Source organism: Phaenicophaeus curvirostris, chromosome 19 (assembly GCF_032191515.1).
Source record: "Phaenicophaeus curvirostris isolate KB17595 chromosome 19, BPBGC_Pcur_1.0, whole genome shotgun sequence".
NCBI classification, from domain to species: Eukaryota; Metazoa; Chordata; class Aves; order Cuculiformes; family Cuculidae; genus Phaenicophaeus; species Phaenicophaeus curvirostris.
Window position 1 is genome coordinate 3,443,515 of NC_091410.1, and position 20,134 is coordinate 3,463,648.

The 20,134-nt window shown below is 49.4% G+C and overlaps 1 protein-coding gene across 2 annotated transcripts in view; it reads right to left on the reverse strand.

The window, feature by feature from the left end:
* Positions 1 to 19,762, reverse strand: part of LOC138728774 (CMT1A duplicated region transcript 4 protein homolog) — a 28,613-nt gene extending 8,851 nt beyond the window's left edge. Inside the window, exon 1 of one of the 2 annotated variants that reach the window (XR_011338752.1) lies at positions 7,610 to 7,665. Coding sequence is in view for 1 of the 2 variants with exons in the window: in XM_069872392.1 (XP_069728493.1) it covers positions 19,659 to 19,722 (64 nt within the window). In the remaining variant the exon portion in view is untranslated. Of the gene's footprint in view, positions 1 to 7,609; positions 7,666 to 19,658 lie in introns of those variants that run through there. The other variant, XM_069872392.1, reaches the window with a different exon arrangement.
* Between the last annotated feature and the right edge of the window lie 372 nt (positions 19,763 to 20,134).

Below are 20,134 nucleotides of genomic sequence, written 5' to 3' on the forward strand. Positions count from 1 at the left end.
GCTTCACCACTCTGTCCGGAAGGGACACTCTTTTGGTGAAGAAAATCTTCCCAATATCCAATCTAACCCTCCCCTGTTATGTGGGAGAAGAGACCAGCACCCACCTCACCCCAACATCCTTTCTGGGAGCTGCAGAGAGTGATGAGGTTCTCTTCCTCCTCTTCTCCAGACTAAAACCATGGGCTCCACAGACCCTTCACCAAAAACATCATCACACAGTGAACATAGCTTTTCTTTATTAATAAAAACACTAAAGCCCAGCTAAGTTTTGTTCAGGCTCTCAAGTAAAACTTCCCTCATTTACAGATTCCACTGTTAAATAACTTGCAATTAGCAGGCTCTGCCCTATACCTGCCATTGTGTTGTTTCATTTTCTTTACCTCTTCAAGATGAGAAAAAAACCTTAAACAAAGCCCCATTGCTAAATCCCTTGGTCAAACATCTCTATCGTGATCTACAGCTCTACTGATAGTGCACAAGGGAGCCGGTAGCAGGGAAGCAGTAAGATAACAGCCACTGCTTGTTTTATTTTCTCCAACTACAGGCTGATATATTCACTGTAATAAAAGGAACAAGTATCCCAAGAGAAACGAGGGAGAGCTGCTTTTTTGAAAGACATTGAAGTTATAAAGCACCCAGCACTTTGCTTCACGCTACAACTCCTACAAGTTTTACTTCTGAGCAGTGCTGGCAGCGGGACAGTTTTCACACTCTTATATTTAGAGAGACTCGCCTGAAAAACAGCCAAAGCTGTCCCTTATAAATCAGGTTGTTCTGACAGCACCCAGAGCAAGTAGTAAATGCAAATGGGGCGGGGGGGGGGAGGGAAATGAGATTACACACTGCTAAGGGAACTCTGTGAAATAAGCTTTCATTTTGTATTTTTAAAAGTTCACAATAATTAGAACTATTTTTCCCCTCTGTTATTTCATTTGTTTTTAAGCCGGCCCCTGCTGACAGGCTCTGGGCCCCCAGCCTCTGGTTCCCATTTGCTGGGCTTTGGCCATGTGTTTCCCATTTTCTTGGCTGGGGCGTCCTGGCCTGCAGGAGCCAACATCTCCAAAGGCTGGCGTGGAGAAGGGAGAAGATGCAATGCTTGGTTCACTCCGGACATGGGAACACGGGCAGTACATCCCGTCCGAGCAGCTTACAGGCATGCACGTTCCTGCAGCACCAAGCCAGCCCACAGGACACCCACATCAGTGGAAAAGGCTGCGCTTAGGAAGGAGTACATGTCATCTTCCACTGACACAAGTCGTCTCAGTTGAACTGGAAGATCTATTTTTCTACAGCCACAAAGAAGAATAGCACTGAAAAGTGCTGCTCTAAATTAGGAAGACAACAGCAGCTGAAATCCTTTCTTGTTGCCCATGTCCTGTGGGGACCTCATCCATCCCTCCAGGGAAGCTCACAAACGCCACTGGGGGTATCTTAATGCTGTAGTTTAGAATCATAGAATGGTTTGGGCTGAAGGGACTTCAAAGCCCATCTTGTTCCAACTCCTGCCATGGGCAGGGACACCTCCCACTGGATCAGGTCACTCAAATCCCCATACAGCCTGGCCTTGAACACCTCCAGGGATGGGGCAGCCACCACTGCTCTGGGCAACCTGGGCCAGGGCCTCCCCACCCTCACTGCAAAGCAGTTCTTCCTAAGATCTCTCCCCTCTTTCAGAAGAAAACTGTTCCCCCTCATCCTGCCTCTGCACACTGTTCAAAAGCCCCTCCCCAGCTTTCTTTTTACAATCTTAGCTTTTGCTGGGGGATCCTCAGGCCAGGAATTTCCTGTCTCCGAGGTTCCTGTCCAAAGCTTTTTCAACCTCTCAGTTTACACAACGTGAAGAGAAATGAGTTCTACTCTGCCAGAAGTCAACCTCAGACCTCACCAGTCCTGCACTACTCAACAGCAATTTGCTCTTGCCTTCAGCAGGATTTCAATTTGACCCTCAGCAAGAAGCCAGATGGAACAGCAACTGCAAAATGAACTGCTGAGAACCAAATAAAGCTGATGAAAGGATAAGAGCAACAAAACTCCCCTTTATTCATTCATTCATCTGATTTTACTGTTTGAAATTCTCCATGAACTGCTTCCAACCCAAACTCCTCCCCATACATGTGAACTGGGAAGCTGTGCGATAAAGACAGAAAGAGATGATCACAGGCTCTGAGAGTGCTGGAAGAGGAAGAGATCCACAGAAGAGGCAGCAAGACAGATGCGGAGACTCAGGATCCCCATGACAGAACCCAGGGAAGGGGAGAAACCCTGCTTGGATGCTATGAGTACATAGTAAAAGCAATGGAAGAATCAAATAGCTTGGCATATAGGGTTTCTTTCCATTTATTCCAGGATAGGCTTCATCTGACATCAGGTGGAACTGAGAAGCCCCCATCCCTTTGGATCCACTGGAAGTTGAACCATGAGGTAAACTACGCTGATTCCAGGGCAGTTAGCCAAGATCCTGCCCTGAAAAACAGCCAAAGCTCTCACTTATGAATCCAATTGTTCTGACAGCACCCAGAGCAAGTAGTAAAAGCAAACAGGGGAGAGGAAAACACATGCTGCAAAGGGAACTGAAATAAGCTTTTATTTTTGTGGTTTCAGAAGTTCAGCAGGTACCATCACTTCACCCTGAACACTTACAAAGGCGCTGAGATGAAGAGGCAAGGTGTGAACCCACGTGGATCCCATTGCCTCCCCCAGCCTTGACCTCTCTCCTGAGCTGCCTTAGCAAGCACTGCCCTGACCCCAGAATCCACATTGAGTTACCAGCACCAGCTTCCACCAGCAGCCCCAGGTTTTGAAAACTGCTGGTGGAGCACGAGAGAGATGAGAATCAGGGCTTCCTCAGCAGCAGCAGTTTGCAGGCACTGCATCCCCTGACTTCCATGGGATGTGTTTTACAGTGCGCCCAGAGATCTATTGGGTTACACACCGAGAACAGGAACGCCAAGCAGCACACGTGTGCGGTGCAGCCGAGAGAACAATAACCACAGGAGCACTGCTGGCACTCACATCGCAGTCTAATTCAGTTTGATTTTGCAGACAATATTCGAGTCTTTTTTCACTTTTAATTTTTATTCTCATGAAGGGGAAGAGAATACAATAGGAAAAAGGGTGGACTTCAAGATAGGAACCATAAGCGTTATGCCCAAGCCTCTCCAGTGAGTGTACGCAAACAGCAACTAAAATAGAAGGGGCGGTTTCTCAGCTACTGAGGTCTGCAGCGCTCTTGATTTGACAGTCCCTTCAGCCAGGGGCACATCTGACCCCCCAGAGCAGGATGGGGGATGCCCTAACAAGAGCAGAGCGAGGCACTGGTCCAAGTCAGTGCAAACAGGGAGGCTTCACTCAGATCTGTAAGCAAGAGCTTGCCCCCTGCCCTTGGACAAGCAGCAGCCCTTGAATTAAAAGCTCTTCAAACTGTTTATTTCTTTCCAAACCTAGTTTTAGTCACTTTTCTTGCTACCCTCTGGATCTCATTCCCCCGAGCCAGTCCTGCATCTCTCCACCAGCACACGCCTGGCCAGCAGGAGGACAAGGGCGCCAGGTTGTCCATCCCATTGGCACCACAGAGCAGCAGGAATACCAAGCCGGCAGAGCAGCCAGAGCAGATATTCAGGAGAAAGCGCTTGTTTATGTGAAAGCACAAGGAGGCAAATAGTTGACATTAAGATTTTGGGGAGGCTGTGGGACTGGGCTATTTCTTTCAGCCCTTACACAAAGGGACCTTTTTTGTCTCACTGTAAAACAGAAACTACATTGAAGGGGCAGTGGAATTTCTGGACATTTTTCTCCCCTCGGAGACGCCATGGCCTGTGCTCCAAAGCGACAGATGAAGAAGGATGCAAAGGACATTATCTTCATATGTGGCTCTGCATCCGCCTCCCCCCCTGCTACCACAGCCCCTCCAACCTTTTTTCCGGAGGAGCCCTCACTGCTTGCTGCAGCCTGAGGGGCAGAGCTCCCCTCCACACACATCCTCCTATCCCCGCCAGGACGAGGATACAGGTGCTCTTGCTGTTCTCAACAGGGCTGAGGATACCTCTTAGCACTTTCATTTTGGAAGCATTACACCGTTTTGCTGCAAAATATTTCCTCTGTCAGCGCCTGCAGGGTTTGGACCAAGCACAATGCAACTGTGGACAGGGCACCAGTACAACACAGCAGAGCTCTTCACCTTGTCTTGGCAAAAGCACAGAGCCTTCTCCAAGTTCATAAAGGCACAGGGATGTACCTGCTACCAGACCCTCCATGAACCCCCACCACCACAAAGACAGCAGGAGTTTGGCACAGACCTCACTGCTCACCCTGCAGCTCCTCACACCCCCGAGGCACTCTCTGCCTACAGATGATAGGAAGAGCTTGTCCTCTGCAGGTGCCGAGCTGCTGCTGAAAGCACTTAAGACAGGGAAGAGAGCTGACATCCATCACTGGCAAAAGAGCAATGTCTCTGTGCAAGCAGAACGCCTGGTAAGCCCAACCCTGACTGGGTTTATTGAACGTAAGTCCCATTAACACCAGCACAAGGTGTAACTCCTGTTGTTTCCAGGCATTTCCCCACTTCACCCCCTCAGCAGCAAGGAGAGACACAGAGATCGTAGGATCAGAATCATTTGGTTGGAAAAGACCTTTACGATCATCAAGTCCAACCATACCTGTCCAGTACTAAACCATCCCTCTGAGCACCTCATCTACCTGACTTCTAAACACCCCGAGGGACAAAGACTGCACCACCTCCCTGGGCAGTCTCTGCCAGTCCCTGAGAACCCTCCTGGTGAAGACACTTCTAATCTCCAACCTAAACCTCTCCAGCACAACTTGAGGCCGTTTCCACTCATCCTATCCCTTGCTGCCTGGGAGGAAGGACCAACAACCACCTCACCACAACCCCCTTTAAGGAGTTGTAGAGAGCGATGAGGTCTCCCCTCAGCCTCCTCTTCTCCAAGCTAAACAGCCCCAGGGCCCTCAGCTGTTCCTCATAAGACTTGTTCTCCAGACCTTTCACCAGCTCCATTGCCCTTCTCTGTACACACTCCAGTGCCTCAATGTCCTTCTTGCAGTGAATCTTGCAGGTTCATTTGGAGATCCAACATGTTTTCCCCTTCCTGAACACAGATAGCACACAGCCAGGGCAGTAAGGTCATTTTAGGACAGCCCTGCTACCAAAGGCTGAAGACATCTTAAATATACGACCATTCCCCTACAGCAGGCACCGAGCGTGACCCCGCAGTGCCACCAGACAGCGTGTAATCCCCTCCAGCAAGGAGAGGGCAGCTCGTGGGAACAGCACGGCATTGTGCCGGCAGCGGAGAGGGCGCGAGGACCTCCTGTTGGGGGAGAGCAGAGGAGCTGGCAGAATAATATTTTCCCAGTTAACTCTGAGACTTCAGGGAAGGAAAGCAAAAATACTGAGCATATTCACAGCTGTGTCCAGTAGAGGCATTTTAGAGGCAACCAGCTCCAGCCACGCTGGGGACCGAGCACCCACTCCCCTCTCACCAGTGTGCTGGGAAAATCCCACCCCAGCACCATCCAGCCCTCCCCAGCTGCCTGCTCCCACCAACCTCCTCCAGGGTTTCATGTTCTCTGTCTCTCCCAGTTCACGGGCTTTTTTTTTTTTTCACAGGTGTCTATTCACTTTTAACTCTTGCAAAGAAGCCCAAATGACGGGAAAAGCCGCCTCCTTTGGGAAGCAAGAGGAGCCCTCTCCAACATCTGGCCATAAGCCATCTCTCCAGGCAGTTTCACTGCTCCGGTCCCTGCAGGGCACTGGGCATCCTCAGGCAGGGCTTGACCTCCTTGTCCATCGGGAACAAGATCGGGATCACCCAGCGACCGCAGCCTCCGTGGAGTGCAGAGGAGGAAGCAATGCCGAGATGAACAATGGGCACTTTGTCAGCCCAGGCATGGAAACACAACAGGGCAATAAAAGTTCTCTGCTAAACTGGTGGGACGGTTCAAACAGATCAGCCTGTTCATCCCTCGCTTCCCAGAGGCCCCTGCAAGAAATTCTGGTGTTGCCACTTCAAATCAGTGCTTCAAACCTCCAAGAGAGCTTTCCTACTGGTTGGAGCTCTTTTAATTCCCAGATTAAGTTTCCCTAATAAATCCCAGATTGCTCAACTTCCATAACACTGATCTGTGAGCTCAGGCTGCAGTTAACCCTTTGCAGCCCCAAAGAGCAAGTAACCCCCTTCTGCTTTATTTGCCTTCAGTGCCTTTTTCAGGGTAACTGCACAGAGGGGTGGAACTGGATTATCTTTAAGGTCCCTTCCAATGCAAACCATTCTATGATTCTATGATTAGGGACGGCAGCCAAATACTTCAAGACTGCAGGGCTGTAGTATCTGTCTCTATCTCCATCCAAAATCCAATACCCCTGCAACACAGCACATATCAGATCCTTGCTTGAGCAGATCTCACAAAGCACAGGGCTGGGAGGAATGAGCACAAGGAATTCAGATCCATCTTTTCATGCTGGAACTCCAGGCTACCATGCAGCAGCACCCACAGCTGATCAGACCAACACACAACCTAGTTAACTGCAGCGTGAATTGCAGCCTCCACAAAGATTCAGGAATATCCCATTTGGGAATGTTGCTGCTGAACCTCAGTGACCAAATAGAAAGCCAGGCAACATTTGTCATCCATGAAACCCTTCACCAGGGATGGACTTTCAGAACAAAAGGCAGCGTTATCAACAATTTCCTTGTGTATATGTAAATATTCCTAAGCACATTTATGTCACACAGCCATGGTTATGCAATCAAGTTTGATTTTTTTTTAACTTCCCCAAAGCAAATCTTTTAAAGAAAAGCTATGTAATCTGTTTTCAAAGACAAAACCGTGATACAGATTTCCACTAAGAGGCAGGACAAGTCATATGTGAACCAACAATCAACCCAGTGTCCAACGTGAAGGCACATCTGTTTGTGGCAGGTGATAGATGCAGCCAGCATCACATCCCCACACCTGAGCTACTACTGCATCTTCCAGGGCAGCTGGAGCAGCTGTTGGCTCAAGAACTTAAACCTGACCACTGCAAAGCAGAGAGAGAGCTCCTGCTGAGAGAGCAGCAAGTGCTGCTCCAGAGCTCTCAAAGCACAAGGCCATAAACATCTTCAAAACCTCTACAGAAACAGAGGTTCCTCAGTGTTTTCCACTCCATCCAGGCTTCCCTCTTCCCTCCAGTCTCTTTCCACTGCTGGTTGGACCAGCGCAATGGGCTTGACCTGGAAGCCTCTAACAGCCTCTATCTGGCAGCTCAGCACTGGGGGAGGCTTATCACCCTCCTTCACCAACCAGCTCTGCCAGGGAAAAACCACCACCCCCCCACCACAAGCTCAGGCAGGGCATTTTCTGAGACCACAGTGACAGAGCCGTGCCAGCATAAGCATCCTCCCAAATGGCATTCACCCACTGGCCACCCCTCATGTCTCACCTGATTGACCCCAACCCCAGCAGCCTGGAGGCTTGATATCAACGTTCCCACTTAGCCCAAGCCCTGTTAAAAGCATCCTCCTGTTATCCTATATGGTACAGAAGCTCATACCCCCCAACTCCAACACCCAGGCAATAAAAATAAACACACTGCAGCAGAGCCACTCACCTCAAGTCACTGCTAAAGCACCCCCTTAGACACCCTATGTCATGCTCCACTCTAGAGCCTGAGTAAAAGCCAGGCTACCTCTTATTTATAAATAAATACACTTGTAAAGACCATATAATTTGAGCTACACTTTGTGACTCAGCATGATTTTGCCTGGAAATGAGCTGAGCTGGGGAGTTATTTTAGTGCAGCTTCTGTTTTAACGACTCTTACGAGACTCCCACAGCTCACACTGGTTAAGCAATGCAACAAACCTTGTTGTGAGCTGGATCTTCCAAAAAGTTTAATCATGCGTGTAATTTCACAGCTATGAGCCTTCCCAGAGGAGTCAGAGATGCTATTCCCTATGTACAGACCAACACACACCAGCACCAGAGCTTTCATACTTCTCCCAGAATTTTCCTCCACCAACATGTTACAACACAGGCACGTGACACTCCTGCAGTAGGTTCACTGGAAACCCCACCATAAATCCCGGTATTTGTGGCTTTCATGTCCCACAGGGTTATAACTTTCTCATGTTATGTCCAAGTTAATCCCTCAGGAATGCTGTGGCACCTTCCCAAGAGTTCTAGCTGATAGCCCAGAGGTGCCAGGGCAGGGAGAGCACCAGGACACGTGGTGGAAAGGTGAACACCATGACAACTCTCAAGGGCTGCCTTATTTCTGACATCCAAAGGCCGTGCTTTGGAAAGCTTTCCAGAGGAAGTTGTTCAGCCTCCAGCTCCTCAGCCCAAATTTTACCTCTTTGCTTAATCAACAAGTCATTACAAGCCCTCCTGGTCCAGCATCACCCTTTTGTTTCTGCCTCAGGTGTCTGGCAGCGGGGAATATCAGAGCCAAGTAGAGTCTTAGAGCAACCAAAGTACAAGTAATGACCGTATGTTTCCTAGAAATCACTTTCCTAGGACATTAGCCAGTACAAACCTGCAAGGATGGACATTTCTCACTGCAAGATGACCAACTCAGTGCAATGCTTCCCATCCAGATGTCTCCAGCAGACGCATCCAGACTCTTGTGCAGGGCTTACGTGCACCTCTGTGGTGATGTTCCAAGTCTTTGACCAGAGTAGAGCACAGATGTGAGTCCTGTCCCACCAAGGCTGCCTGCCCCAAGCACAGTTTGCGGACGAGGCCCCAGCAGCTCTGAATCGACAACGCAGACTTCTTTAAACCTTCCCCAAATAATCAGAACCATTTTTAGGCAGCAAACACTGACCTTCCTGCTGTCACAGCCACCTTGTTAGGCTCCTCTTGGACAGAGAGCACAAGTGTACGGAGCTGGTTTGCTTCCGGGAGGCTGCAACATGCAGTCACCTGTAATATCTCCCCAGGCATCCTGCTACAGCTCCAACACTCCAGTATTCACATAAGCCCTAAAACCCACAGTGCTGGTGGTTAAAATACCCCATGATTACTCTGCACACAGGAAGACTGGATTTGGGATCAGATGAAATCACAAAAATGAAGAGAGAGGAACCAGGCTGGCAGCACAGACAGGGAGGGTATTAGTCAGAAAGAGTCAAAAGTTCACATTATTCCCACAGCAGAGAAGTGCTGCAAGGGCATTGTACTCAGGTTAAGGTCTTAAACATGAGGGAAAGAGGATTTTCCTGGAGAAGGCTTCCCCTTCCCAACAGACCACTTGGCCTCTCCCCATGGGTACGAAGCCCCCAGCAAAACCTGACACAAGGCAAGTCAATACCCAAAATCCACGCAGAGATCAGCATCTCCCAGGTAGCTCTCCTGGCTGGGACCTCGATCACCATGGCCAAAATTCTCTACAGCAGCCCACTTAGTTTTATCACCCAACAACATGTGATGGGATTGTGAATCACACCCATGTTGCACCAAGTGTCCATAAATGCTACCCCACGTTCATCACATGTGGCCAAGCTGAAGTCCAGGATGTGCCATGGGGATGAGACAACCTCAGGGCTGATGCTCTGAATCCAGAGGCTGAGCATAAAGCTGAGATGGGGTTAAGGCTAGGATGTTCCCCTGAAGTCCACGCTCATCCAAACAGCTCAGATCTGAGATTGGAAGGATGTTTGCAAACCTCAGGCTTGCTCGTCATCTCGCAAATCCTGGCTCTGCCAAGGCTGAAGAGGTCATTTCGCAGCAGCCAGGCTGCACATGGAGAGCCTCAGGCATAACTGGAGCTGACATCACTGCTTATCAGGTAGCAAACAGGTCGCATAAAATTGCTGCTGCTGAGGAGAGCAAACCCCAGCCCACGCACTGCTCCTGCCAGAGGTCCTTTCTAATTCCTTCCCTGTGAGCTGCCCACCCAGACCACCTCTGCATCTGTGTCCTATGTGACAACCCACTGCTTTTTGGCAGTGGAAAGCAGGCATTCTCTGCCTCAGGCATTTTCTCTCACTTTGAACAGAGATTTGGGTACAGGGAGATGCCAAAGAGAGACAAAAACTCAAACCCAGACACGAACCTGGCCCCATTTACAGACAGGTCTGTCTATAACACAGGAAAAAAATTAAAACCACCGACTCACAGGAATTAAAAAAAAGAAAAAAAGAGTATTTTTTCCCTCCTAGCTATTTGGTTGTCCTCAAACAACACCACAGTGAGTGCCTGAACAACACAGGTTACAGCAGCGCAGCAAAGAGACTTGGCCCAGGTCCTCACTCAGCATCAATCAGCGCTGCATTAGTGGAGCCAGAGCGTTACGACAGCAGATCTGGCTCGCGCTCAGCCCACAAACCCAGCTGCTATCAGACTAATGCAACACAACTTAAACATAAGGTCTTTCCAATCAAGCCTCACATCAAAGTGGAGGTATGTAATTCGAGTTATAGGCACAGCTTCAAGCTAATATTTGTTTTACCTTAATTACTGTGCTATTAGCCTCTGCAGTAAACTTAACATGCTGGGAAGATCCTGCTGACAGCCAACATTAACTGCTGAAGAACCATTTCTACTGATGCTCACCTGTGTCTAACACCACATCCACAGTTAGCTCTACCTGCCCAATCATCGTGTGTATTCTGCATCCATGAAGCCCCCAGTAAAAATACCTAGTGATGCCAAGGGGTCCATCCAGCTGTTTTGTGGTGCTTTTTCATCCTGTAAAACAGCCATAACATTAACCTGAGCATTGCTGGGCTTGTAACTGCTCCTGCACCTCACGAGAACAAGAAGGATGCTCTGGGCTCCTGCTTTCTACCCCTCACTGCAGCTTCCTCCCTATTTTTCTCTCTGTAGTCCCAACAGTTTCATAGAGAAGAAGCAGATTACTCAGGGAAGCCACACATTTCCCCTTTGCTGAGACGTAATGTAACATCACTCAGTAAAACACATGAGTAAGACACAGCACACGTGCTCAGCAATCTAAAACTGAGGGTGCAAGGCTCCCATGGTGGCTTGGACCCAGACTCCAAGCTCAGCTTGATAACCCCAGTGGAGCTCCCTGTGCTGGCTGGAGCACTCAGGGCTTGATTAGGACAGTTCAAATCATTCACACCAAACGGTTCATTAGCAACTCAAATATCACCCTGGCACTCACAGCTTGTGAGCAGCTGCTGGAGAAACCCTTTCCAATATCCATTTGAACAGACATCCCCATTTCTGATTGTGAACAGGTTCTTGCTTGCATGCTAAATGGAAAAGATTAGATGAAAAGTGATCACAGAAAACATCTCCTGTCTCACCTAGCAGCTTGGTCTGAGAGCCAGGGAGATGCCTGCTCACTCCCATGGCTGTGGGAGAGGCCACCTTTCCCTTGAGGGAAGACTGATCTACATCAGTGAGCAGCAGCCCTCTGGAGGTGTTGGCTGCTGTTCTCTGCAGTCAAGACGTGGCAGGGACAAGGGCTGCATGACACACTCTGGTTCTTCACCAACAGGGACACTCTGGCACCCACACGGTGACCTGAGCTGAAAGCAACCTTCCTTCTGGTCAAGGCTTTGGAATATAAATTCACCTCAAAGAGGAAGGGACCTCATGTAGCTGTGGAGTTTCCAGCAGGTGTGGACCAAGGGATAGAGTTAGTGCTCCACAGATTTCCTGGAAGAGAGCCAGCTATGAAAATCAGCTTCTCCACACCTCTGTAGCTAGAAATAGGAGGCACAGCTTCCATTCATGCCTTCTCCTCTCTTCCCTGTCTCACCAGCCTGGAAGCTCTTTGGAGCAAGGACTACATTTAGATAATGGGCTCCAACCTCTGCAGAACATCTGACCTTGCCATGTGAGAGTCCACTTTTCCCGTACTGTTTTGGAAACACCAGGAAGGAGCTGTGCTTGCAAGCCACTATCTCTAGCGGTGGCCAGAAGGAATTTCAGTGAGCAAGAGGTCAAGATGCTGTGGTTTCCACTACTTCCCTTCCACAACGCAACCCCTAAGTCTTAAACCACATTGCTTTATTTGCAGTGGTTCACAGAACTGCAAAGTCTGCAGGCACCTCTGGAGATCAACTAGCCCAACCTGCCTCCTTACAGTAGAGTTTTTCAGGGTGTTCTCGTCCAATTTTAAATAACTCTGAGGATGGAGACTTTACTGCTTTATGCACTGTAAGGTCACAAAAAGGTCTAACCAGAGCCATCTCTTCTCCAGGCTGAACAACCCCAACTCTCTCAGCCTGTCCTTGTACAGGAGGTTCTCCAGCACTTGGATCATCTCCGTGGCCTCCTCTGGACTTGCTCCAACAGCTCCATGTCTTTCCTGTGCTGAGGGCTCCAGAACTGGACACAGGGCTCCAGATGGGGTCTCACCAGAGCAGAGCAGAGGGGCAGAATCCCCTCCCTCCCTACTTGTCCTACAGTTTTGTATGCAGCCCAGGACATGGTTTGACTTTCTGGGCTGCAATCGTACACTGCCAGCTCATGTGGAGCTCCTCATCCCCCAGAACCCCAAGTCCTTCTCAGGGCTGCTCCCAATCCGTTCTCCACCCAGCCTGTGTTTGTGTTTGGGATTGCCCAGACCCAGGTGCAGGACCTTGTAACCTGGCCTTGTTGAACTTCATGAGGTTTGCACGGCCCACCTGTCCAGATCCCTCTGGATGGCATCCAGCAGCAATAATGAGTCAAGCTGGCTGAAAAAGAGTTGGGAGGAGCAAATCTTCAGCCCAAAAGTATTTTGCTGGAATAAATCTGCTTTTCAGAGCTGTTGACTTTTAGACGAGATGAAAAACACCAACTGGAAAATGTCCACTTTGCATCAAAAACCTGATCAGGCAAGAAAACGAAGACTTTGGCTTTGGGTTAAAATGATCTCAAAATGGAAAATTTGCGCTGTTTGTTTTCATTTTGTCATGAAATTCTCCTTAGCGCAGGGAAACATTTCCCAGCCAGCTCCACAGAATCGAGCTGCCCTGCCAGCCTGAGGTGACACTATGCCTCGAGCACCGTGCTCCTGCTCACCCCAACATGCCTTTGCTCCTGGCCTGGGTTTCTCATGGCCCAGGTTTCTTCCCACTGAGCAGCACCACAGCCCTGCTGGAGACTCACAGACAAGTCATCACCCAAGTATCTCCGCAACTCCAAGCCAGCAGTACTGCTTTGTACACAAAAATCCTTCCTCCAATGGTGTCCAAGCCCTGCTTTTGGCTTTGCTGGACCCAGGGTCGCAAAGCTCAGTCCTTCATGAGCAACCTGGCCCTTTGAAATGGAGCCAGAGTGGATGGACAAGCTCATCTCACTACCTTAAACGTGCATGTTATGAAAGCCCAGCACACATCAGGACACACCCTGCATTCCCCAGAGATGCCATTCAGGAGGAACAGGGTGTGTGCATACGCTTTTTGTCCAAGAGCTGTTCTGGATGCGGTGTGCAATGTGAGCCAGGGGCTGAAATAGCATCTGTTTTTAGCAGGAAGATGCTGCAAGGCTGTGACACTCTCCTGACACGCTGAAAATGTGAGGCAGGAATGTTCAGTATCCGGCTAAATCAGCCTCGAGAACAGAAATATCGTGTTTGTACAATTAATCTTCCAGGGGAAGAGAACATTCCCCCAGCCCGCCCTTAGGAAACCCAGGATAACACATGATGGAGCTCCCTAGCCCCTCTCTGCAAAACAACAAACAAAGGCAGGGGCATTGAAGGAAACCCTGCATGGACTTGCCACCAAATATAGAATCATGGAATCATAGAGTGCTTTGCGTTCTGGAAAGGACCTTTACAGGTCATCCAGTCCTGCAGGCACAGGGACATCTTTCACCAGATCAGGTTTCTCAGAGCCCCATTCAACACGACCTTGAATGTTTCCAGGGATGGGGTCTCCACTGCCTCTCCCTGGGTGACCTGGGACAGTGTTTCACCATATAACTCAAGGAGCTGGTGCGTATGAGCAGCAAAACCTCTCTTGCATGCCTTTTGCTTAGTTTACCCACACGGATTGTCACATTTATTTACTCAAATGCCTTTCAGAAGCGAGTCAGCTACAGCAGATTCTAGTTTTTGCTTTGTTTCCCCTGTATCTCCCAGTGCAGCATCCCCCCCACCTCACCCCAAGTCTGCAGTCTGCACGCGGGGGTAAAGGTTTTACGACTCCAGGGAAGAAAATCCCTCAAGTAGTTGTGGTTGCTGAGTTATGGTGGTGTTTGCATCTTTTTGGGAAATTCCTGGAGCAACCTGGGTGATTGAGGACACTTGAAGCAGCCTCTTGCTCTTAGCAAGCCCCTGGCCTGAACAGAGCTAATGGGTGCCACACATCATGGAACAATTTGTCTTAAAGACAAAATACAGGCCAATAGATCCATCAAGAACATCCCAGGAGCAGAGCAGAAGGACCCTCCCAAGAGGCCCAGCTTTTATGTCTGAGCAGCCCTTCTCTAACTAAACCTTTCCTTTGCAATCCAGAGCTAGGAAATCAGTTTGAACAGCTTTGACACAAGGAAAGAGTTGGAGCTCTGTTGTCATCACTTGTGTGACCCTTTCCAGTCATCCAACCTTCTGTCAACCATAAATTGCACTCAGCACAGGAAATTCTCCCCGGTTTTAGGCCACATCTCAAAAGAGAAAGTGGCCCTCACCAAGTCCTGCAAACAAGCCATGAAAAGCCAAACCAAATGCTTTCTCAGGACACAAGATCTGGTGGTGCTCCTTACCTTTCTCTTGCCTTTGGCTTGATAACCATGCAAACAAAGCTATAGAAATCATAGAATGGTTTGGGTTGTAAGGGACCTCAAAGCCCACCTAGTTCCACCCCCTGCCATGGGCAGGGACACCTCCCACTGGATCAGGGGCTCCAAACCCCATCCAACCTGGCCTTGAACACCTCCAGGGATGGGGCAGTCACCATGTCTCTGGTCACCTCTTTCAGCTGAAAATCATTCCCCCTCATCCTATCCCTGCACTCGCTGATCAAGAGCCCCTTCCCAGCTTTCTTGGAGCCTCTCTCAGTACTGGAAGCTGCTCCAACATCTTCCTGCAGCCTTCTGTTCTCCAGGCTAAACAAGCCCAACTCTCTCAGCCTGTCCTCATATGGAAGGTGCTTCAGCCCTTGGATCATATCTGTGGACTCATCCCAACAGCTCCATGTCCTTTTCATGTTGGGGATTCCAGAACTGCACACAGGGCTCCAGGTGGTGTCTCACTGGAGCGGAGCAGATGGGCTGAATCCCCCTCCCCTTGCCCTACTGGTCCCACTGCTTCAGATGCAGTTGGTTTCTGGTTGGTTTCTGGGCTGCAAGCACAAACATTCCTGAAATAGATTTTCTTGTTCTCAGTGGATCCCTTGCTCTCCTACGGAAACCAGTTCTGGCTTTGTCTAAGACCAGCCTGGATCCCTGCTGAGGCCCATCATTTACAGCTGTGATCCTCATGAACAAACTCAAAGCAAATTTAATCTAGATGTTCTGCAAAGCCATTGACTAAACAACCCTCCAATCACTTTAGGGGGGTGTCATGAAGCTTTTAGGCAGTTCCTTACTAATTCAACACAACTCAGCACGGCTTTTAACCACAAGCTGGAAATTAGGTGGAGGTTTTCCATGAAGAACATATTTCATTCCAGAGAGCTTCACAGGCATCTATAAGCAATGATAGGCGGACTCAGTGCACACCACCACTGTGGTTTTGTAGCTGTAGAGCAACCTTTCTGTGCCCTTTAGATGGCAGCAACTTCCTGAAAGCTGTGGTAACAAATGATAAGGGGAAAAATTGTCTGAAGGTCAGGAGATCAATCTAGGTGAGGAGGAGGTCAGGGATAGAGCTGAGTGTGCTCACACACTCCCCAAGCACTCACACACACACACACACTTGGGAGGCTGCACTGGTAGTGGCCCAGCAGCGCAGAATAAATACAAGGAGCATGATCTGAAGAGTTTTGTGGTGAGTTCTAGAGCAACAGCCAGGGAAAATGTTAATCCTCTTCTGCAGACAAGATGCTGCTCCATCAGCAGGACCCAGGTCATCTGGTGTGACAGGGGCTACCAGGCAGTTGCTCTGCGGAGATAGTGGTCCCCACAGGACGTACAAGCACTCACATTGAGGCTTCCACATCAGTCACCCACAGTTACATTGTGCGCTGCTTTTCTACCACCATCCCCAAGGTATTTGCTTGCATGTTTCCTGCATTCCTGAAAGGAAGCATTTCATGATTTCCAATGAAAACCCGCCTCAGACACCAGTAACACAGCCTTCTTCAGAACTGCAAGTGCTCATCCCTGAATTAATCACTTACAGCATTCTTTTTCCTAAGTTTTGATCAAGAAAATATTCATTTGTCTTTTGACTCAGCTTCCCTAGGGAACAACCCAGCCTCTGCAGGGCTCCCAGTGCTCCTCACAGCATCCTCTGCTTGCTGGAAGCACTTCTGCTGTTACCTCCATGTCATAGAAAACAAAGGTGAGAATCAGCAGGCAGCCTTCCCAGGGGTTGAAGAGAGTAAAAGCCGAAAACAAAAGCAAGGAGTTTCTACAGCAAGTGTAGAACACTTTATAAACACTTTATAAAGCAGGTTGATTACAAAAAACCTGGCACCCTTAAATGAAAGTACAGATCACTGCTATTTCCAAACACATCCAGAGATCTATGTTGCCAACCACCACACACGCTGGGTTGGAGTTCCCTTCGCAGAAAGTTAAGCCCCTTCTGAGATGCTGGGCTTTGAGTAGAGTCCTTTTGGAACCCTCCATCACATCCAGTCCATCACCCATGGGAACTGCCACCCCTGCCAGAGGCATTCAGTTCCCCTGCTCCCTGAACTTCGATACTCCACATTCGGAGGAGCAAAAATCAGGGCATTTGGATCCAATTAGTTTTCCTAATCTGACCCAAAAGTCATCCAGGGCTGAAGCTGTTTCAGCCGCACACATTGCTGAGAGCAGGAAAGGCACAAGTCCCTCAAAGCATCCTCTCCAGAATGGATTGCACAAGACTGCTGTTCCTCCTCCAAATGAAAATCACTCCAGTATGGTGAATTTTTTCTTCTCAGCAAAACTCATCATGCCTCTTCTGTGCCATTTTTGTCTACTGTCCCCAGCCATGCATTTTCATACCCCTTTGTAAATCTAATAGCAAGCAGAGCCTATGGGCAGGACAGAAGGAAATTAATTCCTCATTTATTTTTTTCCCCCAATAAATATCAGGCTGCAACAAGCCAGCAGGCTCACACAGACACCCCCCTATCCTGAAACAGTTCCTTTGCCACATCCTTGCAGCCAGGAGCAGGGAGGAATGTCACACCCCACTGAGGCAGACACAGGCAGCAGTGTTTGGAGCCAGCACTGGGAACCTTCCTGCCATGCATCAGCACCAACGCTGCTGGGATGTAAACACATCCGAGGGCTTGGCACGCTTTCATCACAGAATCATTTAGGTTGGAAAAGACCTTCAAGATGATCAAGTCCAGCCATTATGCTGAGGACTCCAGAACTGGACCCAGGGCTCCAGGTGGGGTCTCAAAAGAGCAGAGGGGCACAATCCCCTCCCTCGCCCTGTTGGTCCCACTCCTTTGGATGCAGCCCATGCTTTTATTCCTCTTTAACATGACTATGGGGTCTGTTTTTCTGCTTTATGAACTTTAAAATGAACACTCAGCCAAAGGAGCCAAGGCTGGACTGAACTCACCCAAGACTCCGCAGAGTTACTGCCTCTGGTTCTGTCGAAGCCAGACCACAAGGCACAGGAGGAAGCAAGGGCCCATGGCTTATCCAGCAGGTCACCGATCCAACATCTGCTTTCTATGTTCCCCCGGGCAGGGCTCCAAGTGCATAACATACACATCTGCCCGTCTGTCTCCGTACAGCACATGCCATTTGTCTCCTCCAACACTGCTGACCAGTGACCAGGGGCAAAACTTGGTGGAGCAGAGTAAAAAGCTCCCCAAGAAACACACCTCATCCCCTGGGAGGAAGCAAGTCTGCAAAATGAAAGCTGCAAGTGGAGCAGCAGTGATCCCCACCCGTACAGCAGGGCTGTAAGGCAGCTCAACTTCACAAAGAAAAAAATAGCAGAGCCATAAAAAGCATCCCTTCCCCACAGCAGCATTTCTGCAACAGTATTGTGACAGTATTGTGATACTCCTTCCAGCTGGGTGGTAACAGAAACACCTACAGGCTGATGCACAACCAGGGCTGGAGGAACGCAAGGAAATAAGGGGTCAGCAGGAAGCCAGCCCCATCCACATCAAGATATCTAGAGCAGGACTGCACTTCAGCAAGCTGTTTGGCTTCAGGACAGCCTAAACCCTCCTTGAGCTCCAGCCTGGGGGATGCATGGAGTCACAGAATCATGGAATGGTTTGGGTTGGAAGGGACTTCAAAGCCTATCTGGTTCCATGCCCTGCCATGGGCAGGGACACCTCCCACTGGATCAGGGGCTCCAAGCCCCATCCAACCTGGCCTTGAACACCTCCAGGGATGGAGCAGCCACTGCTGCTCTGGGCAACCAGGGCCAGGGCCTCCCCACCTTCGTTGTGAAGACTTTCTTCCTAATGTCTAGTGTAAATCTTCCCCCCTCCAATTTAAAGCCATTCCCCCTTGTCCTGTCGCTCCAGGCCCTTGTAAGATGTCCCTCGCCAGCTTTCCCAGATCACCTTTCAGTCCTGGAAGCTGCTCTAAGGTCTCCCCTGAGCCTTCTCTTCTCCAGGCTGAACAACCCCAACTCTCTCAGCCTGGCCTCATAGCAGAGGTGCTTCAGTCCTCAGACCATCTTTGTAGCCTCCTCTGGATCCGTTCCAACAGTTCTATATACTTCTCATGTTGAGACATCCAGGGAAATGCCAAATGCCAAGGTTTATCCTATAGACTCCACATCACAGAACTTGTTTGCTTCCTACAGGCAAGTGTGTGTGTTAAGCACCCACAGGTTTGCTCTTCTGCCTCTGCAGAGGCAAGTTAAAAAACACAACATCCAGTTCAGTGATCACCTCATTCATGCTACTTGCAGCTCACCAAGGTACACAATCATTTTTATGTTACCTGCAGCAAATGCAGACCTTCTGGCCCCCATCACCAGCTGGACATTGCACAGCACCAGTCAGCCAGCAAGGAGCAGCCACACTGATGCTGTAATTAGCCAGTAATCACCCTCAGTTGCTGGGAACATGGGAGGAGGGATTTTAGCCTGAGAGGCAATCCGTAACAAGCAACTTAAATGACTCTCACCAATTCCTGCTGAGCTGCCCCTAAAATTCTAGTTTTCAGATATTTCAGTGAAAGCACCACATTTTCCTAAGGAGGCAACTCCTGACTTCACTGTGAGCTGCAAAGTTCCAGGGTGAGCTGGAAATTCCCCCAGTCTTGGAGGCCGCAGACTAAGAGCGCTGACCCCATGGTGCCCAGCAGAACCACTCAAGTTCACAGCATTAAACGGACAAATTCAGCATGACAAGGACACAGGTTCCCAGCACGTGGCTGCCCCACCTCGGCCAGCGACAAACACCAAGGTGCATCTCCACTAGCAGTTCTACAGCAGAGTTTAAAGCTCAACCCAGCAGATATTTAAGCATCAGAATAAGAATCCTCAAAGTTTCCGCAGGAAGCCGGCACACAGGCGATGCCCACAGTGGAGATGTACACAGCAAGCAGCCTCCAGCTTCCTCCAGCCCAACCCTGCCCATCACGCCACCCCAGCCCTGACCTGCTCTTACCTGCACACGGGTTCTTGAAGGTGTTGATAGAAGGCGTTTCCATCCATGTTAAGTGGTCAAACATGTCTTGTTCTGAAGGGTCCAGGATTTCTTTTAAATACCCACCCATTCTTCTCACTGAATACATGGTGCAGGTACAAAACAAAAAAAAAAAAAACCTAGTCTCACAGGATGCTAAGTGGCAAAAATTATTTGTCCTGTATTCCCCCCCACTTCGGGGACACCCCGGCTGGGAGCAGAGTGTGAGAAGCTGCTCCGCTGCCAACAAACACTGTGTTACTATAGAGATGCTAGGATACAGCCACACACACCATCCCGCTTCAGATTGCTCTGACAGCCCCTGAAGTCAAAGCAAGCATTACTGGAATGGTTTGAATCCAGTACTCGCTGCTCTGGAATAGCCCTGGGCAGGGGGCAAAGTCATGCATTTCAAAGAAAACACCAGAATTAAGAGTTAGTAAGTTTAAGCCTGCATC